The following is a 24,791-nucleotide window of genomic DNA, read 5'->3' on the forward strand; positions in this document are numbered from 1 at the left end:
GAGGACTTGTACCAGTGTTTGTGAGTTGGGAAAATTGAGGGCTTGGCATCGTAATGGACTTTGACTATGTAAGTTTTGAGGGTGTGATCATTATCAACATTAGCTGAAAGTGAAAAAGAAGAAGAAGAGAGAAGTAAAATGAAGAAGAGAAGAAGAAGAAATGTTGAAGAAGAAGACGTGGTTGAGTTGAGAGAGAAGAGAAGTGAATGAAAGCATTAAAAGGAGAGAAGATAGTATGCGGAATTATGGATACAGTGAGAGTTGGTGACTGTGTATGTTAGTACGCGGTGCCCAACGCTCACTCCTATTTTATTTTTCAAAGTTTTTTTACTGAAAACTATCAGTTTAATACCTCATAGTTTAAAAAATCACCAAAGCACCTTGCATAAGTGCACAGTGTTTACACGAGCCGGACCAGGCTCGTGAGCCCATAAGCCGAGTTTTACTGTGTTCGAACTTGACTCGGTAAACAAATCGAGTTCAAGCTGAGTCGACTCGATAATTAGCGAGTCGAGCTCCAAACGAGCTCTAACCGAGTCAAGCAGAGTCAACTCGCAAGCCGCTCGACTCGACTAGATTGACAGTCCTAACTCTCATGTCATGGATCCAGAGTCTGGCTAGAACGAAGTTGTAAGGTGAGAGGCAATCCATCACAAGGAAGATGGTCTATCGATTTACTCCACTTGTGTAGACAGGCAAAGTTATCTCTCTGATACTATACTTCTGTTCAAAGCTAAATCCAATCAGGATGGTGGGACGCCTATTGATATTTGATTCGTCCAGGCCCATTGTCTTAAGTGCCTCTAAGAAGAGAATGTTGGCGGAAGATCCTCTATCTACAAACACTCTTCATACAAGAGTATTTGCTATCTGTAGCGAGATAACAAAGGCATCATGGTGCGGGGCTGCCAGTGTGGCTAGCTCATCATCTTCGAATTAGATGACTTGTTGAGTAGGCTTCTATGTGGATGGATGGGAAGAATGAGCTTTTAGATTATAGCTTGCTCGAACGTGCCTCTTTGTCGAGGAGTAGTTGACTACGCTAATCTTTGAACCGCCTGATATCATGTTGCAGAATCCTTCAGGCTTTGGGTCAAGCAGAGGGGAGGACTGGTTCTTCTCATTTCTGTTTTTTATTGTGCTTTTACCTTTGTCGATTAATAAGTCATGAAGATATCCTCTCTTAAGTAAGGCTGCGACTTCCAATCTTAGAGCTATACAGTTGGCAGTATTATGTTCATGGTCATGGTGGAATTTGCACCACTTGGTAGTGTCTCTCTTGGTATCCGGTCTCAACTTGGGTGGCCACTTAACTGTTAGACTCATCCTTTTCATTATGGCAACCACTTATGCTAGCTCAACATTAAGGTTGTACTTAAGGACCAAGAACGAAGAAAAGTTAGAAAGTGTAATTGCAGGCCTAGTTGGCGACCGATCATATGGTTTTCGGTTGTTTCCATTGGAATTCTGTGCTGGAGTTGAGTTGTTTGCTTCATACTATCACGCGTCTGGGTGCCTCTCACTACGGTTCTATTGGCATTCATCGTATGATGTATGTCTTCTACAATTTGCCTCATCTTCTTTCCACCTTATATGAATGATCGCTCGGGACTGGGCATCCTCTATTAAATTGCAGTTCAGTTTAGTGAGGTCTTTGTAGAGTTTCCCATCAGGAAGTAGTCCCTTTCTGAAAGCATTTACCGCAATTTCAGGAAGGCGGGATAGGATTGATATATTTTCTTTATTAAACCGATTAACATACTAACACAACGGCTCTTCTCTTTTCTTATAAATCTTGTATAAGTCGGATGACAACTTCTCTAACTTCTTGCTGCTTGCACACTACTCAACGAAGACATCGATGAGTTGGGCCAATAAGCCTATGAAGTTGTTAGGGAGGTTTGTGTACCATTGCAGGGCTGGCCCTGATAAACTGGAACCGAAGCTCTTGCACATGCATGTTTCCCTAAGGTCCCGAGGTATGAAAACAGTAAACATCCTATGTTTGTATGAAGCTATGTGATCGTTTGGATCAGTCGTTCTATCATATGGTTTCATATTTGGGATGAAAAATTTCTGGAGCATATCGATTAAAGCCATGGGGTCTATAAAGGGTGAGTTTGCATAACTATAGGGAAGGCTCTTCTTAGTTGGGACAAGTACTCCAGGTATGCGTCTCATCATACCTTCCATGTCAGCCAGCTTTTTTGCTAATATATGTTCAAGAGGGGAGGCTATAGACAAAAGGTTTGGGTTCATGGTTTGGGGTTGTGTTTCTTTCACTCGGTCTGCTAGGGCGAGCCGAGTCGTTGTGGTAGGCTTGGTGGTTATCATGTGTGTTTTGGATGCCATTCACCCCTTATGGGTCATCCCAACTGTTACTACTCAGGTATTTCTACCAGCATGGATGGCTAAAAGTGTGGTTTGGGTGACGTTTAACCCATTAAGATGAGCCGAGCCGAGCCGAGCTGAACGTAGTTTGAATAGATCAGTCGGTCAATCTATGAGGGTGAGCCGAGCTGGAGGGGTCTTGGATGTATTGTGGATCATTGAAGCCAAGAGATTGGTCAAGGTTGGTGATGTTTTGTGGCTAGAGGCTTGGGACGGTTGAAGTGTCTAGTCACGGGTAATTGAGGGATCAGCTAATAGGGTGCGTGTTTGCATGGCTAAGCTTGTTGTATCTGTGGTGGTGGGTGCCAGTCTATCCATCATGGATGACTGGAGCTAGGAAGATCGAGGGTCAAAAGCTGAGGTTATATGGTTTGGGGTCATTAGTGGTTGCATGGAGTTTACCGAGACACAGAATCAAGAGAATAAAATTGGTTTACCTTTTCTCGTAGGCTTTGATTTTCGGCCTGAATGTTGTTATTCTCGGCTTCTAAAGCTGTGACTTTGTTGGCTTGTTGTTACATGAGTGCCAAAAGAGTCTCAACCTTAGCCACGAGATATGTTGAGGCGGTATCCGTGTTTTCAACCATTGTGTGACTCTTTGTAGAGCAGGATTCTAAACGAAGGTCGATTGCCAAAGACCCTACAGTGGGTGCCAAACTGTAGATGCTAAAATCTATGGTTGCGGAAGTAGGGTCTGATCTCGTGAGGTTGAGGCCACTGGCAATTTGCTATACCTACACACAGAGCAAACAAGCGTGGAGCTTACTTGGACACCGGTGTGGTGTCTGTCGTAGGTATTCTAACACTCAAGTCACTAAGGCTGAATGAGGCAATTTAGTGAGGGTAAATGAAGGAAGGGCTACCAGAGGTCAAGTAAGAGACTAAAACCATAGTGTAGTAGAATAACTCTTAGGAGTAAGAGCTTGGGTGTTGGTAGGTGATATTCAGGCTGAATGCCTAAATAGAGTAGTGACCTCTGTTTATATAGTAGTTATAGGATCTTTGTATCCTGATAGGACTCTAAATCCTTAAGGGAAGAGGTCTCATGAATAGGAAAGATCTAAATTCACTTTACTTAATAGTAATAGGAGTCCTAATCTGCCTAAGATACAGAATCTTGGGCGAATAAGGATAAAGTAAATCAGGAAAAATGCTACTTACCTTGGTCTAGAAGACCTAGCCTTAGCTGGGCTGCTGGAGTCACCCATTTTGGAAGAAAGTTGGATCTAGAGGTCGTGGTTTGACCCAAGTCACGAGCTCTGATGCTGATCCAACTGAAATTGGATCACAGGCTTGGGCCAATGTAGTAGAACATTCCTGTTTGGCCTTAATAAGGCCTCGTATGATTTTAGACCCCCACAAGTACCTAAAAAAAAAAAAAATGAATTTTTAATTGAAAATATCTATGAGACTTTTGAAATAAGTGATCTTATGGGCTTGATTAATTAATTACGAAATTATTAGAATTTAATAATTAGGGTTTCAAGGTAGTATCATTATACATAATATCATAATATATAACATTAATCAGGACAAAGTTTATGTTGATAACGATTTGATAAAATAATCATATAGATATTATTAGACCAACATTTATTATTATATTATATATCATAAAATATAACATTAATAAAGACAAAGTTTACATTTAATAACAATATAATGTTTTCAGTAAAACTTATATCACATTCTTCGGATTGTAAAACTCTCAATAGGGAGTACACACACGAGCATTATTATAGTGATTTCATTGACCTTCATCCAACTCTTAAGTAACTAGCTACACTTCTCTATTAAAAACCCAGCTGAATGGAATTGCAGGCGCTTTGATAGCCCTCGCTCGAGCTCTCTCCTCTATTTTTCTCAACCTTTCAGGCAACTCACAAACATAATCTTGAGCAATTTTTCCTTCGCTCGAAAGCCCCTCAAGTTTCTTGACATTCCAAAAACCCACCAAATGTTCCAAAACACTAATATAATCCGAGGTTGTGTATACCCCAATTCGCATGGTGACATTAGAGAAGTGATCGAATAGATGCACATCCTGACCGTCGTACATCAATTGGCCTGGCATCGTGATTTTAATTTTCAACATGTCGGCAAATGCAACCATTGCTTCGCTAGGATCGAGCTCAAATAGCTTCCCAACGATCCTACTATAAGCGGTTTCGTGGCGCTTCTCATCGGAAGCAATTGTGCCACAAATTTGAGCTAGCTTTGAGTCTCCATGTTTCATGGCAAGCTTGGCTGTGTTGCCATGAGAAATGAATGTTGCTCTCTCTTGAAATGATGTGTAAATTGTCCAATGGTAAGGGTTGTCTCCAGTGCCAAAATCCTGTTAGAAAGAAACATTAAAAATAAGAGTTCTTGTAAGACAATAACATATTGAAACTCTTATTTATTTAATTAAAATTCTGAAAATTATTATATACACTACTTAAAAGACGATTTTCAACTATATTTCTTAGTAAAAATAAAAAGTTAATAAAGAGCTTTTTAATTAAGATGCTTTATTTCAAACGTATTCTTTATGTGATTTTGTGATAGTGATATGAATGCACTAAGCGTTTTCAAGTACCAAAAAAACCTGAATCAAGTTCCTTACATGAGAAACTATTTTAACAAAAAAAAAAATTTATGACATCTGTACGAGAGTACAATATCTTACATTGAAACTCTTATAGTCTTATGTATTTAATTAAAATTCTGAAAGTTCGTATAAACTTTTCTATAGTTATATACAATACTACTCGAATTACGATTAAGAATGTTAAACAATATTTTTAGAAAAATGAAAGTTAATGAAGACATTTTTTTAAAGTATTTTTACACAAAAATTCTCTTAAGTAAAGAATACCAATAATAATAATCATGATGTCTGCACTAGAGAATGACTAATGTCTTTGCAGTTTGCATGACTGATGGTTTGCAAGGATCTCTTACCATTCCTGAAGCAATCAAATGCTGAATAGTTTTCTCAACTTGTTTGATGTCAATTCTTCCTGAAAGATAAAGATATTTATTGAGAAGATCTCCATGGCGATTCTCTTCAGCACTCCAAGCTCTACTCCAAATCGCCCATGGAGTGTTGTCGGTTCCTGTTTCATCATGATAAATTTCAATGGCATTGATTCTCGACTGATACGTTGGAAGGGCTTCTTCTGTGATCATGTTACCAACTAAAGCAACCAAACAATCGTCAGGAATTTCCTTTGTTCTCTCCCTTATTTCATTGATTTGTTCTATGAATCCGTCTGACCCCGAATCCGGTAGAAGATCTGCAGGCTGCCAGGATTTTTCAACTGGTTTTAGTAGAGGCAAAATGCTATCTCTTGCCCAATCCTCTATGGATTTGAATAATTCAACCTTTTCCGGGGCCATGGAATTGGCACAGGACAGCTTCTTCAGCTCTTTTGCCTCCCTAAAATTGGAAATTAAGAAAAGATAAAATTAATTAGTATAAAAATTCATGTTAGGAGACAATCCTGGTACAATCTAGTCACGTTATAATTTTCATGTAATCTTCAAGCGCTTTTAAAATAATATTATTTTAGGTGTTAAAATATGAAATACTTGCATGCAATAAGTTTCACAAATATATATATGTATATATATATTTTTTAAATTAAAATAAACCAGAGATGGTTCAAAGTATATATATATATATTTTAAATTAAAATAAACCAGAGATGAACTCACTTCGAACCAGAATACAGCTGGGTGGAACCCATGAAAAACTTGGAAAAGCTTGGAGTCTTTGTTGTCATTTTTGGGAAAGTTGCAAGCGAAGGAATAAATTGAAAGCTACACATGATGAATTGCTTTCTGGTTTGTTGGCAAAAGTAAGATTGTGATGTGCAAGTTCTTCTTTGCTCTCTTCTCTATTTATAAATTAGGTAAAGTTACTCGGTAACGTTACTACTGGCTAAGCGAATCTTGGATCATGATCCAATGGTAACTAAAATATTATCAATGTTCAGAAAAAACAAATTTGGTATTTAGTATTAGAGGTTTTAGTTTAAATGTAATGTTAGAAAATATCACATCGATAAAAGATTTGAGTTGATTTAAACGCAACATTAATGTTTAATTCTAACTGTATTATGTTAATTAAGACTGATTAATTGTAAGTACTTTTGTTTAAGTGTGGGTTAACCTTCAGATACACTTAATTCCATCGATACTTAACATCTCAACATTGAAAACATAAGTATTAATTAACCACCACAGAATGACCTGATGATAAAATAGTAAAAGAAGGTTTCATGAGTTTCCGTGTTCATAACTCTCTAGGCACTAATAAGGGTAGCTATTAGGGTTTTTACTTGATCGACAACTCTAGATCAATGGAGGATTAGTTGAGATGAACAGAAGCTGGTCCAGACACTTTCGTTGATTAAAAAAAATATTAGTTTATGACACAACTGTTACTCATCCATGATACAACTTTTCAATAATTCATAAGTTGTAATTTGATTTTATGTGAATAGATTGAATGCATTGTATCAAGAAATTAAACAGATTACGTGTGTTCATAAACATGTTAAAACTGTTCATCTCGTTATATGTGTGTAGTCACTATCCTTCTCAAGAGAGATTAATCGAGTATCTCATTTCTTTTCAACATCTTAAAACGTGCAGTATATTTTGCACGGCAGGAGTCCTACAGCACGCCAATCCAAATACATATTCACGCTCACTTTGACTTGCAAAAAAGAAAAAAAGAAGAAGAAAAAATCGGTATTGATCCAAATTTTCTTGGTGATCGTTAATTAGAGTAGATATATTTGTAGGACAATTTAATTCATGAAAATCGTTTTTTTTTTTTTTTTCTCTAATTTAATTTATCAAGTTACTGTCACAACTCATTTCCTTATATTTTGGTTCCATGCACGAAGCATGAAGCCTTTACAGGAAAGAACTTATTTAGTTGATTAAACTTCTTCACAAAATATATTTACTTTCAATGGGTTTAATTTCATACTTTTAGGTCCTTAATTTTTCTAAAGCAAAAGCAGTTTTGAATTGTTTATTAGATGGTTAATAATGCTACATAGTATTTGGTTGAAATGTTTTTGAAATCAATTATAAAAAAAAAAAAAAAAAAAAAAAAAAAAAAACAAATATTGTGGTTGTACTACGAAAGATGCGAACGCAAGACAAAAACTAATTATTTTTCCAGAAGTTTTGTTATATTACTGAAAATAATGTTATTCCCCATCTGAACTCTTAAATGGTCAATATACTCTAATTAAGGATTCGAATCATGTTTGATTCACTTCATGTATCATTATTTTTAATTCTGTAGGATATTTATATTATGTGGATAGTTACTGCTAAAGACAAAAGAAATTTTTTACAGTAGCATCATTAATACATAAAAATATATAACTTCATGCAAATTAATTAGCAAAAACCCTAATCTAACCATAAAATTTAAGATCACATTGCTAGCTTTAAGGGATATCTTTGATAAAAATTGCCAAAGTTATTCTTCACATGATATAAACACAAACCTTAAGGATATAGTTTTCATGTAACCTTCAAGCACTTTTAAAATAATATAATTTTAGGTGTTAAAATATTAAATACTTGCATGGAATAAGTTTCACAAATATATATAAACCAAAGATGAACTCACTTAGAACCAGAATAGAGCTGGGTGGAACCCATGAAAAACTTGGAAAAGCTTGGAGTATTTGTGGTAATTTTTGGGAAAGTTGCAAGTGAAGGAATAAATTGAAAGCTACACATGATGAATTGCTTTGTGGTTTGTTGGCAAAAGTAAGATTGTGATCAATGTGCAAGTTATTCTTTTCTCTCTTCTCTGTTTATAAATCAGGTTAAGTTACTCAATAACGTTACTGGTGGTTAAGCGATTCTTGGATCATGATCCAACGGTAACGAAAATATTATCCATATCTAAAAAAGAAAAATAATATTCGGTATTTAGAATTAGAGGTTTTAGTTTAAATATCGTGTTAGAAAACATCACACTGATACAAGATTTGAGTTGATTTAAACATAACATTAATATTTAATTCTAACGGTGTTATGTTAATTAAGACTGATTCATTGTAAGTACTTTTGCTTAGGTGTAGATTAACCCTAATATACGATTAATTCCATCAATACTTAACATCTCACCATTAAAAACATAAGTATTAATTAACCACCACAGAATAATTTGATAGTAAAATAGTAAAAGGAGATTCCATGAATTTATGTGTTTATGTCTCCCTAGGCACTAATAGGAGTAGTCATTAAGGATTTTACTTAATCGACAGTTCTAAAACCATGAAAGATTAGTTGAGATGCACACAAACTGGCCTAGACACTCTCGATAATTAAAAAAAAAAAATGTTAGTTTATGACACAACTGTTACTCATCTATGATACAATTTTTCAATAATTCATAAGTTGTAATTTGAATTTATATGAATAGATTGAACGCATATTATCAAGAAATTAAATAGATCACGTGTTTATAAACATGTTAAAAGTGTTCATCTCGTTATATGTGTGTACTCGCTATCCTTCTCAAGAGAGATTAATTGAGTATCTCATCTCTTTTCAACATCTTAAAACGTGCAGTATATTTTAAACGGCAGGAGTGCACGCCAATCCAAATACATATTCACGCTCACTTTGACTTACAAAAAATAAAAAATAAAAAATCGGTATTGATCAAAATTTTCTTGGTGATCGTTAATTAGAGTAGATATATTTGTAGGACAATTTAATTCATGAAAATAGTTTTTATTTTTATTTTTCTCTAATTTAATTTGTTAAGTTACTGTCACGACTCATTTCCTTATATTTTGGGTCCATGCATGAACCTTTTACAAAAAGGAAAATGATAGAGTTATCAAAAATTACACACCGAATTCGTACACCGAATGACGTGGTAAAATCCTAACCGTTGATTAATATTAACTTATAATGAATCAACGTTCAGGATTTCGTTACGTTATTCGATGCATGAATTTGGTATACATCCTTCGATAACTGTAACATTACTCTTACAAAAAAGAACTTATTTGGTTGATTAAACTTCTTCACAAAATGTATGTACTTTCAATGGGTTTAATTTCATACTTTTAGGTCTTTAATTTTTCTTAAGCAAAAGCAGTATTGAACTGTTAATTGGATGGTTAATTATGCTACATAGAGTTTGACTGAAACGTTTATGAAATCCTTTTCAAAAATAAAAAAATAAAAAAAATTGTATTTGTGTTACAAAACATGCAACCGACAAAATTACCCTTGAATTCAAAACAAATTGCAGCCCACCCAAGCTGCCACCCCCACCCACCTGCCACTAGTAACCGCCGCCGTTGTCGGAACAGCACACGAAAGGCCGAAAATGGCCACCGTGCTTCCATATGGCCATTTCCGACCAAATCTAACCTGGCCGACAATGGCCAGATCGATGACCATTAACGACTATGTCTATGACCGTGTAATATCCCACTTGAGGTATGTACTTAAGATTTACTGTATTAGTTAAAAGTTTACTGTTTCAGCTTCAATTGAGTTTGTTTGTTATCATGGTATGTTGAGTTGGTTGAATGGTTGCCTTGAAATTGGTTGAGTTTTGGTGAAGTTTGGAAATCCAATCTTCGCCGCGGCGAGAAGGAGCTGCACCCACCGGTAGGTTCTGCCCTGTTTCGCCGGGGCGACGGAAAATGCTTCGCCGCGGTGACGAGCCTAATAAAAAGTTTCTTGAGTTTTCTAAGAATTCTTCTTTTGGGGCACAATGACCATTCTACCCCTAATTAGTAGGAAAAGTGGGGAGTAAAATGTAAGGAAATTTAGTAGAGATTGTGTTTGGATGGGGGTGTATTTGTAAAGAATCAAAAGATATAGATGGAATTTCTAAGGAAGGGCAAGGGCAAAATGGGAAATGATGCTTATAATATGAGCTAAATAGAGTTAAAGTGTAGAGAAACCCTTTATTCATTCATTTCCACCGCCTCTTCCATTTGCCTAATTTCTCTCATTTTCTCTATCCAATCTTCCAAGATTTCTAAGGGATTTAGGAGAGCTTTTGAGTAATTTTGAGTAGAGATTTCATCTAAAGCATCCTAAGGTAAGGATTCATGCTTTAGATGTGAATTTTCTTATAGTTATAGTGAAGTCTTATTTGGTTGTTGTTGTTTGAGTTGTAGAGAGAAGACAAGACAACAAAGGAAAGGAAAAGTGCTAAAGAAGTCACCTTTGCACAAAGTAAGTAAATCCAACCAACTTGAGTTTTGAATAAGCTTTTGAGTAGAGATTTAGAGATTGAGTAGAGATGTATGCTTGTATAAGTATGTTATGTTGTTAAGAATTGAGTTGAGATGAATATGTATTATGAGAAGTGTTTTTGATGTGTGATGAGAAATGGAATTTGAGATGAAGTTTGAGAGATGTTGTGTAAACCTATTTGGAAGTGCTTTTCTTGATAGGGATTATGAGTATTTAAGGGAGTTTTCTCCCAATTTGGATGGCTAGAGAATGAAGTATAGTAGTAATTTTAGTAGAGTGTTTTTATGCACATGAATTGGTTGATGAAATGCCTAAGTGAAATCTGTCCTGTCACTTTTGTGACTTTCTAAGTAATTTTTGGGTATCTTACGGATTGAATTGGGCTGAGACCAAAACATAGAAGTTATAGCCCTGTTTCTAAGATTTAAAACGAGATCAAAATCGTAGCAATCTGAGGTGTATAACGCAAGTTATGGCCTTTTTAGTGTGACTTGTGCAGAATGACTGTTTTGAGGAAATCTTGTATTTGGCATTTCATAAGTGCATTAGTGAGCATGAGCTATCCATACGCATTTTTATGCACTTAAGAAGTAGCTTGAGACACAGTAGAGAATTTGAGTATAAGTTCTTTAAGAGTAAAGAGAGATTAAGCATTAGAGAACAAAGAGAAAAGAGAATAGAGTAGGTTGTGCGATGGGGAACCCGTGAGTAATGGGTAGAGTATTCCCGCATGTACGCCGCATTGAGAGAGCGGCATGAGTATGAGATAAAGAAGTGGTGTAGCCCGTGAGAGTGCATGCGGATGAGGGTTATACCCGAGTACCCGAGAGAGAGATTATACACTCACATGGCCAAGGGTTCCGAATCCATGCATAACCGAGTCCGATCGACTAGAATGAGTAGAGGTCATGTAGAGTGGGAGCGAGTCCCGGCCGTGCCCCTAGTAAGATGGGGACGTGACTTACTAAAGAGAGTTAATAGAAAAGAGTTCTAAGAGAAAGAGAAAGAGAAAGAGAGAGAGAAGTACCCAAAGAGAAATTGAATGAGAAGTTGTAAGGAAAGAATTAGAGAGAGAGAGTTACGGGGATAGATGAGCAGAGGATTTACTTACTGAGCATTATTTTAGTGCTCACCCCGTTGTTTTCCTATGTTTTGCAGGATCTAGGTGAGGACATGGTCGGATGGATGTCGGCGCTCGAGGAGAAGCGATTACACTGTCTATTATGTTTTTGATGACTTTTGTACACATTATAATTTTGTGTAAAAATATATAGGTTTGTAAAGAATATATATATATAATAAAAATAAAATTTTGGGCCCAATTTCTTTATATTATTTTATATGTATTTCATTATGAGTATTTGAGTAGAAAGTGGCTATTACAGACCGTTAATAGCCAGATCTGTCACGTCTAGCCATTTCCAGCCAGAGATCAATTTCCTGCCTTCCGTGCGTAGTTAGGTTGTCAACTGGCGCATAATAAAAGTTTAAAAAATAAAAAAAACACCCCCATCAACCCAGCTATTGCTGGTTGGCGCCGCCTGCAGTGGTTGCTGGCAACCGGCAATGGCTGGGTTGATGGGGGTGCTTTGTTGATTTTTTAAACTTTTATTATGGGGTTGTTTTTACTAAATTTTTAAATGCAGGGGTTATAATAATCCAACTACTAATCAATATTAAAAAATAATAGAATATAATATTTAATTAGAGGGCAATTCAGTAATTTAAATAACATACCCAACAATTTATTTCTCCCAACCAAACATATTAATATAACATACCCACCAATTAACCAAACACATTTTCCTAAAGATTCTTAGTAATCTTCAAGGTAATCTAACTTTCCAATAATCCAATATTTCCTAAACCAAACGCCCCCTAAGGGATATCTTTGATAAAAATTGCCAAAGTTATTCTTCACATGATATAAACACAAACCTTAAGGTAGTTTATGATAATATCCCTATCTTTATATCACAAGATAATTAATGTTAGACAACAATCAATCATTTATGAAAAAACAAATAAATATTTCTCTAGAATTCAGGGGTGGCCCATAGAGTGGGCTAGACCGGGCTTTAGGTTTTTGAAAACCTTTTGCAAATAAAAAATGCCCCTTGAAATTGTATATTGTCAATATACCCAAATATTTTTAAAGTCACGATGAAATCCTTAACTTTTCTTCCTCTTTTCTTTTATTGTTATTTTAAAGAAATAATTAATTTCACTCCCTGCTTTTGTTATGTGGGTATTACTTATTTTCTAACTCTAAAACAAAAATATTTCACATAAAAGTCAATTTTGATATGTGGGTATTACTTATTTTCTTTGGAAAAGACCAAACTAGCTTGGATGCTGAGGACAATTGGATTATCAGTAGGCGAACATTACCTACAATTAAACCTAGCAAAACACTACTTGTACCCGCGGATAAACGGGCACCCACATCCAACGGCGGATACGGGTAGACCATCATTCAACCCATATAAATGGACCCGTACCCGGTCTGCCTGTGAAAATAACGGGCGGACCGGGTGATACCCGCGCCCACCCACATTTTACTTTTAAAAAAAATTCAAAAACCGAAAAACATTTCTCTCTCATGCTGCTCAGCCATCACCCATCGTTACTCATTAAACTCCACGCCACCCTTCTTTTTCTCTCTCTTTCTTCATCAATGCCTCTGTGCATCTTCCATTAAACTCCACCAATCCACCTCTCTTTTTGTCTCTCTTTCTTCATCAATCTTCCTTCTTTCTTACAGCTCCTAGCCCACGCACAATTTTTCAGCCATCTCTGATCTTTGTCATGCAGACATGCAGCCATCTCTCCAGTCAGCAGTCGCCCATTTCGCCATTTCTCCTTCACGCAGCCATCCTGCACGCCGACGCCCAGCCATTTCTCTCAATCACAAAATTTCAAGTTCTCTTGCTGCCGTCTCTGATCTCTCTCACGTAGCCACCTCACCCAAAACCAGAACCCTCACGCCCAATCTAAAACCTGCAGAACCCAATATTTGACACCAAACCAAAATTTACGGCAATGAGTTTAGGGTTTTGTTTTTTTTGTTTCGGTTAGTTCAATTTTGTTTATTGAAATGTGGGAGACCATTCAGAATTGGATGAGTTTTACTATTATGAGATTGTCGCTTGTGGGATGCTTTTATTATTTGTTGATTTGAACTTTTTTCTTATCGGTTATGTACCCATTTAGGAACAATTTATTAAATTATTGTATATTTTAGTTGGTCTTGTCTTGTTGAATTAATGTTTATGCTGCTAAATTTGATAATTGGGAAAAAACAACAATCATTTTATGCGGGTGACCCGCGGGTTGACCCATGCTCATACGGGGTGGGTGCAGGTCATGCATATGGCTACCCATACAAAAAAAAATTATCCATGGACCCGTACCCGTTTCACCTGTGACCCGTTGCTATCCGGCCTGTACCCATCCATTTGCCAGGTTTACCTATAGTGTTAGGGGTTCAAATTTCACTAGTAGCAACTTGTGGCCAGGGCATTTACTCAAGCCCCAATCAGAAATTAGTCTCATACCTTCGAGTGTAGAGACATCTCGAGGCTTTCACCAGCAAAAAAATTATTTTGAGTAATGATTTAAGTTTCGTATATAATTGGTTTAGGTTTTCTTTTTTGGGAGAACGACTTACACATACCCAAAGTTTGCCGAAACGACAAGTTGGTATCTAAAAGGTTTTCTGGAAAATGCCAGATCGACGCATTACGACACAGATCTAACAGGTCTATGTCGTAACACAATTTTCTGGCCAGATTCTGACGGTGGTGGCCGGAATCTGACACTGCAGGTGGCGGTGGTGTTTTTGTTATTTTATAAAATTTTTATATATTGGGGTATTTAGTCAAATTAGCAAACCTATGGGGTTTTTTAGAAATTTTTAAATTTACAAAAAACTAAAATGTTAAACTTTCAAAGGCATTTTAGTCTTTTCACTATTATCAAACAAAAATCACTAACAGAACATGACGAAAGGTACCTATTTATCGTTTTAAAACCTTTTAGGTACCAACTTGTCATTTCGATAAACCATGGGTATGCGTAGTCGTTTGGCCTTTTTTTTCTTCTCCCTTTTTTTTCAGATATGAAGTACTGTTTGATTTTCTTATATTCTAGAGATATGAAGTTATTAGATTATATTTCATTGACGATGAATTATAATGAGATCTGTTTAAATAACTTGGGGTAATTATATATTTGTGGAATAGGGTGGTGAAAATTAGTTTTGATTGAATTGTTTTAAGTTTCTTATATAATTAGTTTATGTTGATTGATTGATTTTTTTTTTTTTTTACTTTTTTTTAGATAAGAATAATGCTTGGTTTTCTTATATTTCAGATATAAAGTTATCATATTCAAATTCATTGATGATGGAATTATATTGATATGTGTTTAAAACTTTAATAATTGAATTTCTATGAATAAGATGATAGATTAATTTAGATTGAATTGTTTTATGTTTTTTAAAATTTGATTAGGTTCATTATATTTCTCGTTACATCATGATCTTTTACCAACTCTTGATCTCACAAAAATTTGTAAATCAATTAACGCAGAAACTCATGTTAGCCGCGAGATCTGTTTAGGCGTATCCGTGTTTTCAACCATTGTGTGACTCTTTGAAGCAGGATTCTTAACGAAGGTTGATTGCCAAGACCCCACAGTAGGTGCCAAACTTAGATGCTAAAATCTTCTTGCGAAAGTAGGTCTGATCTTGTGAGTTAGGCCACTGGCAATTTGTTGTACCTACACATAAAGCAAACAAGCATGGAGCTTACTTGGACACCAGTGGGGTGTCTGTCGTAAGCATTCCGACCTCAAGTGTAAGGCTGAATGAGGCAATTTAGTAAGGGTAAAGGAAAAAGGGCTATCAAAGGTCAAGTAAAGACAAACCACAGTGTAGTAGAATAACTCTTAGGAGTAGAGCTTGGGTGTTGGTAGGTGATATCATGTGAATGCCTAAATAGAGTAGTGACCTCGTTATATAGTAGTTGTAGGATCTTTGTATCCTGATAGGATTCTAAATCTTAAGGGAAGAGGTCTCTGAATAGGAAAGATCTAATTCACTTGACTTAATAGTAACAGGAGTCCTAATCTCCTAAGATACGGAATCTTGGCGAATTAGGATAAAGTAAATGAAAAAGCTATTACCTTGGTCTAGAAGACCTGCCTTAGTGGGCCGCTAGAGTCATCCATTTTGGAAGAAAGTTGGATCTAAAGGTCGTGGTTCGGCCCAAGTCACGAGCTCTGATGCGATCCAACTGAATTGTCACAGGCTGGGCCTTGAGTAAACATTCATGTTTGACCTTAAAAAGTCTCTATGATTTTAGACCCCCACAAGTACATAAAAAAAAAAAAAAATTGAATTTTTAATTAAATATCTATGAGACTTTTGAAATAAGTGATCTTATGGCTTGATTAATTAACGAAATTATTAGAATTAATAATTAGGGTTTCAAGGTAGTATCATTATACATAATATCATCATATATAACTTAATCAGGAAAAGTTTATGTTGATAACGATTTGATAAAATAATCATATAGATATTATTGACCACATTTATTATTATATTATATATCATAAAATAATAACATAATAAAGACAAAGTTTACATTTAATACAATATAATGTTTTCAGTAAATTAATCACATTTTCGGATTGTGAATCTCTATAGGGAGTACACACACGAGCATTATTATAGTGATTTCATTGACCTTCATCCAACTCTTAAGTAACTAGCTACACCTCTCTATTAAAAACCCGCTGAATGGAATGCAGGTGCTTTATAGCCCTAGCCGAGCTCTCTCTCTTTTTTCTCAACCTTTCAGGCAACTCACAAACATAATCTTGAGCAATTTTTCCTTCGCTCGAAAGCCCCTCAAGTTTCTTCATTCCAAAAACCCACCAAATGTTCCAAAACACTAATTATCCGAGGTCGTGTATACCCAATTCGCATTGGCGACATTAGAGAAGTGATCATACCGATGCACATCCTGACCGTCGTACATCAATTGGCCTGGCAGCGTGATTTTAATTTTCAACATGTCAGCAAATGCAACCATTGCTTCGCTAGGATCGAGCTCAAATAGCTTCCCAACGATCCTACTATAAGCGGTTTCATGGCGTTTCTCATCGGAAGCAATTGTGCCACAAATTTGAGCTAGCTTTGAGTCTCCATGTTTCATGGCAAGCTTGGCTGTGTTGCCATGAGCAATGAATGTTGCTCTCTCTTGAAATGATGTGTAAATTGTCCAATGGTAAGGGTTGTCTCCAGTGCCAAAATCCTGTTAGAAAGAAATACTAAAAATGAGAATTCTTGTAAGACAATAACATATTGAAACTCTTATTTATTTAATTAAAATTCTGAAAATTATTATATACACTACTTAAAAGACGATTTTCAATTATATTTCTTAGTAAAAATAAAAAGTTAATAAATAGCTTTTTAATTAAGATGCTTTAGTTCAAACGTATTCTTTTATGTGATTTTGTAATAGTGATATGACTGCACTAGACGTTTTCAAGTACGAAAAAAACCCGAATCGAGTTCCTTAATTACATGAGAAACAATTTTAACCAAAAAAGAAAAAACCATGACATCTGTACGAGAGTACAATATCTTACCATTGAAACTCTTGTAGTCTTATGTATTTAATTAAAATTCTGAAAGTTCGTATAAACTTTTCTATAGTTATATACAATACTACTCGAATTACGATTAAGAATGTTTAACAATATTTTTAGAAAAATGAAAGTTAATGAAGACATTTTTTTAAAGTATTTTACACAAAAATTCTCTTAAGTAAAGAATACCTAGATCAAGTTTCTTACACGAGAAAACTATTTAAAGATAATAATAATAATAATAATCATGACGTCTGCACTAGAGAATGACTAATGTCTTTGCATGACTGATGGTTTGCATGGATCTCTTACCATTCCTGAAGCAATCAAATGCTGAATAGTTTTCTCAACTTGTTTGATGTCAATTCTTCCTGAAAGATAAAGATATTTATTGAGAAGATCTCCATGGCGATTCTCTTCAGCACTCCAAGCTCTACTCCAAATCGCCCATGGAGTGTTGTCGGTTCCTGTTTCATCATGATAAATTTCAATGGCATTGATTCTCGACTGAAACGTTGGAAGGGTTTCTTCTGCGATCATGTTACCAACTAAAGCAACCAAACAATCGTCAGGAATTTCCTTTGTTCTCTCCCTTATTTCATTGATTTGTTCTATGAATCCGTCTGACCCCGAATCCGGTAGAAGATCTCCAGGCTGCCAGGATTTTTCAACTGGTTTTAGTAGAGGCAAAATGCTACCTCTTGCCCAATCCTCTATGGATTTGAATAATTCAACCTTTTCCGGGGCCATGGAATTGGCACAGGACAGCTTCTTCAGCTCTTTTGCCTCCCTAAAATTGGAAATTAAGAAAAGATAAAATTAATTAGTATAAAAATTCATGCTAGTAGAGAATCCTGATACAATCTAGTCACGTTATAATTTTCATGTAACCTTCAGGCGCTTTTAAAATAATATTATTTTAGGTGTTAAAATATGAAATACTTGCATGCAATAAGTTTCACAAATATATATATTTTAAATTAAAATAAACCAGAGATGGTTCTAAGTGTGTGTGTGTGTGTGTGTGTGTGTGTAAATAAACCAGAGATGAACTCACTTAGAACCAGAATACAGCTTGGTGGAAGCCATGAAAAACTTGGAAAAGCTTGGAGTCTTTGTTGTCATTTTTGGGAAAGTTGCAAGGGAAGGAATAAATTGAAAGCTACACATGATGAATTGCTTTCTGGCTTGTTGGCAAAAGTAAGATTGTGATGTGCAAGACTGCAAGTTCTTCTTTGCTCTCTTCTCTATTTATAAATTAGGTAAAGTTACTCGGTAACGTTACTTGTGGCTGAGCGATTCTTGGATCATGATCCAACGGTAACTAAAATATTATCCATGTGCAGTATATTTTATACGGCAGGAGTACTATAGCACGCCAATCCAAGTACATATTCACCCTCACTTTGACTTACAAAAAATAGAAAAGAAAAAAGAAGAAAAAATGGGTATTGATCAAAATTTTCTTGGTGATCGTTAATTAGAGTAGATATTTTTGTCGGACAATTTAATTCATGAAAATCGTTTTTATTTTTTGTCTCTAATTTAATTTATTAAGTTACTGTCACAACTCATTTCCTTATATTTTGGTTCTATGCAAGAAGCTTGAAGCCTTTGCAGGAAAGAACTTATTTGGTTGATTAAACTTCTTCACAAAATGTATGTACTTTCAACGGGTTTAATTTCATACTTTTAGGTCTTTAATTTTTCTTAAGCAAAAGCAGTTTTGAATTGTTTATTAGATGGTTAATAATGCTACATAGTATTTGGTTGAAATGTTTTTGAAATCAATTATCAGAAAAAAAAAAAAATATATTGTGGTTGTATTACGAAAGATGCGAGCGACAAGACAAAAACTAATTATTTTTCCAGAAGTTTTGTTATATACTCTAATTAAGGATTCGAATCATGTTTGATTCACTTCATGTATCATTATTTTTAATTCTGTAGGATATTTATATTATGTGGATAGTTACTGCTAAAGACAAAAGAAAATTTTTACAGTAGCATCATTACTACATAAAAATATATAACTTCATGCAAATTAATTAGCAAAAACCCTAATCTAACCATAAAATTTAAGATCACATTGCTAGCTTTAAATGATATCTTTGATAAAAATTGCCAAAGTTATTCTTCACATGATATAAACACAAACCTTAAGGATATAGTTTTCATGTAACCTTCAAGCACTTTTAAAATAATATAATTTTAGGTGTTAAAATATTAAATACTTGCATGGAATAAGTTTCACAAATATATATAGTATGTATGTATGTATGTATATAAACCAAAGCTGAACTCACTTAGAACCAGAATAGAGCTGGGTGGAAGCCATGAAAAACTTGGAAAAGCTTGGAGTATTTGTGGTCATTTTTGGGAAAGTTGCAAGTGAAGGAATAAATTGAAAGCTGCACATGATGAATTGCTTTGTGGTTTGTTGGCAAAAGTAAGATTGTGATCGATGTGCAGGTTCTTCTTTGCTCTCTTCTCTGTTTATAAATTAGGTTATGTTACTCTATAACGTTATTGGTGGTTGTGCGATTCTTGGATCATGATCCAACGGTAACGAGAATATTATCCATATTTAGAAAAGAAAAAATAATATTCGGTATTTAGAATTAGAGGTTTTAGTTTAAATGTCATGCTAGAAAACATCACACCGATACAAGATTTGAGTTGATTTAAACATAACATGAATATTTAATTCTAACGGTATTATGTTAATTAAGACTGATTCATTGTAAGTACTTTTGTTTAGGTGTGGTTAACCCTAGATATGCTTAATTCCATTGATACTTAACATCTCACTATTGAAAACATAAGTATTAATTAACCACCACAGGATAACTTGATAGTAAAAGAGTAAAAGGAGATTTTATGAGTTTCTATGGTCATGTCTCCCTAGACACTAATAGGGGTAGTCATTAGAGTTTTTACTTAGCTGACAGTTCCAAGACCATGGAGGATTAGTTAAGATGTACAAAAGCTAGTCCGGACACTCTCGATAATTAAAAAAAATATTAGTTTATGATACAACTATTACTCATCTATGATACAATTTTTTAATAATTCATAAGTTGTAATTTGATTTTATGGGAATAGATTGAACGCATATTATCAAGAAATTAAACAGATCACATGTGTTCATAAACATGTTAAAAATGTTCATCTTGTCATATGTGCGTACTCACTATCCTTCTCAAGAGAGATTAATTATCTCATTTCTTTTCAACATCTTAAAACGTGCAGTATATTTTACACGCCGAAGTACGACAGCACGCCAATCCAAAAACATATTCAACCTCACCTTGACTTACAAAAAAGAAAAAAGAAGAAGAAAAAATCAGTATTGATCAAAATTTTCTTGGTGATCGTTAATTAGAGTAGATATATTTGTAGGACAATTTAATTCATGAAAATCGTTTTTATTTTTTTTTTCTCTAATTTAATTTATTAAGTTACTGTTACGACTCATTTCCGTATATTTTGGTTCCATGCATGAAGCATGAAGCCTTTACAAGAAAGAACTTATTTGGTTTAATTTCATACTTTTAGGTCTTTAATTTTTCTTAAGCAAAAGCAGTATTTAATTGTTAATTAGGTGGTTAATTATGCTACATAGTGTTTGGTTAAAACGTTTTTGAAATCATTTTTCGAAAAAAAAAAAATTATAAAACATGCAAGCGACAAGACAGCTAATTATACTTTCAAAAGTTTTGTTATATTACTGAAAATAACGTTACTCTCTTAAATAATTAATATACTCTAATTAAGAATTCGAATCATGTCTGATTCACTCCGCGTATCATTATTTTTAATTATGTAGGATATCTATAACACGTGGATAATTACTATTAAAGAAAAGAGAATTTTTTTAAGTAGTATCATTATTACATAAAAATATATAACTTCATGCAAATTAATTAGCAAAAACCCTAATCTAACCATGACATTTAAGATCTATGTAAGACCACATTGCTAGCTTTAACCTTTAAAAGGGCATTTAGTTGGCAGTAATGTGAGATTACTGAAGTTATATCATCTTATATTTCTTGATTATTACGTTTGGTTGTCAAGTAATATAAAATTTCGGTAATCTTTAAATACCAATAGTAATTATTGTCGGTAATATTGGAAATAATTTGATTACCTTCATTTTCTTAGGTATTCTAAGATTATCAATGTAATCTTTTTTTTTTTTTTAATAATTTTATCCCTTATTAATAAAATTTTAAGACAATAATGCTCTTATTTTTGAATTTACTTACATGAATATGGCTTTTACTATTTCACCCCAATTAATTAACTTTTTGAAAAAAAAAATTACCCTTGAATTCAAAACAAATTGCAGCCCACCCAAGCCGCCACCCCCACCCACCTACCGCCGCATGCTGCCGATAACCACCACCGCAGCCAGCCGCCGTTGGAACAGCACACGGAAGGTCGAAAATGACCACCGTGCTCCAATATGGAAATTTCCAGCCAGATCTTGCCGTTGATGGCCAAATCTAATTTGGCTATCAACGACCAAATCGATGGCCATTAACGGCAACGTCTGTGGCCGTTAACAGCCAAACCTATCACGTCTAGCCATTTTCAGCTAGATATCTATTTCCTGCCTTCCGTGCGCAATTAGGTTGCCGGTTGCCGACAACCTACGGTGGTTACCAGCGACTGGCAGTGGTTGGGTTGGTGGGGGTGCTTTGTTGATTTTTCAAACTTTTATTATGGGGTTGTTTTTGCTAAGTTTTTAAATGCATGGGATTATAATAATCCAAATAATAATCAATATTTAAAAATAATATAATAATAATATTTAATTAGAGGACAATTCAGTAATTTAAATAACATACCCAGCAATTTATTCCTCCCAACCAAACATATTAATATAACATACCCACCAATTAACTAAACACATTTTCCTAAAGATTCTTAATAATCTTCAAGGTAATCTAACTTTCTAGTAATCCAACATTCTTTAAACCAAACGCCCCCTAAGGGATATCTTTGATAAAAATTGCCAAAGTTATTCTTCACATGATATAAACACAAACCTTAAGGTACCTTATGATAATATCCCTATCTTTATATCACAAGATAATTAATGTTAGACAACAATCAATCATTTATGAAAAAACAAATAAATATTTCTCTAGAATTCAGGGGTGGCCCACAGAGTGGGCTAGGCCGTGCTTTAGGTTTTTGAAAACCTTTTACAAATAAAAAGAGTAATGCTACAATCACCGAAGTAATGCACCGAATTTATGCACCGAATGACGTGATAAAATCCTGACCGTCGATTAATATTAAATTAAAATTAATCAACAGTCAGGATTTTGTCACGTCATTCGGTGTATGAATTCAATGCACTATCTTCGGTTGCTGTATCCTTTCCGAATAAAAAATGCCCCTTGAAATTGCATATTATCAATATACCGAAATACTTTTGAAGTTACAATGAAATCCTTAACTACTTTTCTTTCATTTTTTGGAAAAAAAAAATTCTCTTTTCTTGTTATTCACTATTTCTAACTCTAAAACAAAACATTTCACATGAAAGTCAATTTTGATATGGGGGTATTACTTATTTTCTTTCGACAAGACCAAACTAGCTTGGATGCTTAGGACAACTGGACTACCAGTGGGCGAACTTTACCTATAATGTTAGGGGTTTTGAATTTCATCGGAAGCAACTTGTGGCCAGGGTATTTACCCAAGCCCGAATCAGAAATTAGTCACATACCTTCGAGTATGGGGACATCTCGAGTCTTTCACCCAGAAAAAAAAATATTTTGAGTAATGATTTAAGTTTCTTATATAATTGGTTTAGGTTTTTTTTTTCTTTTCTTTTTTTGAGATATGAAGTACTATTTGATTTTCTTATATTCGAGATATGAAGCTATTAGATTATATTTCATTGATGATGAATTATAGTGAGATTTGTTTAAATAACTTGGGGTAATTATATATTTATGGAATAAGGTGTTGAAAATTAGTTTTGATTGAATTGTTTTAAGTTTCTTATATAATTAGTTTGTGTTGATTGATTTATTTATTTTTTTCTTTTTTTGAGATAAGAAGTGATGCTTGGTTTTCTTATATTTGAGATATAAAGTTATTATATTCAAATTCATTGATAATGGAATTATATTGAGATGTGTTTAAATAACTCTAATAATTGAATTTCTATGGAATAAGATGATGAAAATTAATTTAGATTGAATTGTTTTATGTTTTTTAAATAATTGATTAGGTTCAATTATATTTCTCGTTACATCAATGATCTTTTACCAACTCTTGATCTCACAAAAATTTGTAAATCAATTAATGCAAGAACTCATGTTATGGGCGAGTGGGGGTTGTTGACCCCGCTGAAAAAAATAATTTTTTTTTTTTTTATTTCTCTCTCTCTCTTTTTTCTAGTTTTATAATTTATTTTACAAATTGAACCCACTGATCTAAAAACAAAACTAATTTTTTCTATTGATTATTAAACAAATAAGTTTATATTTGTTTAAAAAGATTAAGTATTTTATTAATCAAATATTTTTTATATTATCTTTGTTAATAAAGTCAAGTAAAGAATTAAAACTAAAAAGGGTAAATAGAATACTGCTTTGCCCCTCTAACATTATTTTGATTAAAAGTTCTATATTATTTATTCTAAATTTGCCCACTCTAACATTAAATCCTGGGTCGTCCCTGAATCAGCTGGCATACACGAATTATGATTATTTATATACATAACAAAAAATACACAATATGATACTAACATGCAATAAAATTATCATATTAATAAGATTATCATGAAATATTTAATAAAAATACAAGAAGAAATATGCCCTGTGAATTAAAATTTTGGCTAATGCCAATGGTATGACATGCAGCATTTTTTGTTTTAGAGACCAACTAGAATGTCTTAGATAAGCATTAAAGAAAAATCGGTATTGTGCTGTGTTAGCTTTCATCTAGAGGTGGGCAAAAGTTGGGCCCGAAGGTCCCAAGCCTTGGCCCAACTAGGACCTATCCCAATCTGGGCCCAACTAGGACCCGTCCCACTTTGGGCCCAATCCTAAGGGACTGGGACTAATTGGTTGGGATCGATCCCAAGCCTAGGCTTGACCTATTTAGGACCGGTCTTACGGGCTTAAAAATTTTTAGTTTATTCGCCTGATTGTAAACTTTTTTTAACCCCCAAATTATTATTTATTTCATATATCATAGGAGGGTTTTTGGTTATTTGTTAGGGGGTTTTTAAAATTAACCAGGCCTAGGCTTGGGATCGGTCTTGGGACTGATTTTTGGGCCTAGGTTTTTTGCCCAGCTCTACAATTTAACCTAATTCTTTGAAGAATTTTGTTATATTAGTGAGAATAAAGTTCAAGTCAGCTTACTCACACCTCAACTAATCTTCAGGGTCCATTAAATACGCTATAAGTCTAACGAACTAGATAAGTCATAAATGTGATAACTGACTATTTTGT

General features: G+C 34.3%; 1 protein-coding gene and 1 pseudogene across 1 annotated transcript; both read right to left on the bottom strand.

Annotated features, from left to right (window-relative positions):
* Nucleotides 1-3,981: 3,981 nt before the first annotated feature.
* On the bottom strand, nt 3,982-8,052 carry LOC116118902 (stearoyl-[acyl-carrier-protein] 9-desaturase, chloroplastic-like). The gene is made up of 3 exons (XM_031404854.1): nt 8,033-8,052; nt 5,335-5,812; nt 3,982-4,726 (listed from the first exon to the last, which is right to left on the bottom strand). The coding sequence occupies exons 2-3, from the start codon at nt 5,770-5,772 to the stop codon at nt 4,172-4,174; spliced, it is 993 nt and encodes a 330-aa protein (XP_031260714.1). The 5' UTR covers nt 5,773-5,812; nt 8,033-8,052; the 3' UTR covers nt 3,982-4,171.
* Nucleotides 8,053-16,419: 8,367 nt separating this feature from the next.
* Nucleotides 16,420-18,514, bottom strand: LOC116118907 (annotated as a pseudogene).
* Between the last annotated feature and the right edge of the window lie 6,277 nt (nt 18,515-24,791).

Source organism: Pistacia vera, unplaced genomic scaffold (assembly GCF_008641045.1).
Source record: "Pistacia vera cultivar Batoury unplaced genomic scaffold, PisVer_v2 Contig863, whole genome shotgun sequence".
Classification (NCBI taxonomy): Eukaryota; Viridiplantae; Streptophyta; class Magnoliopsida; order Sapindales; family Anacardiaceae; genus Pistacia; species Pistacia vera.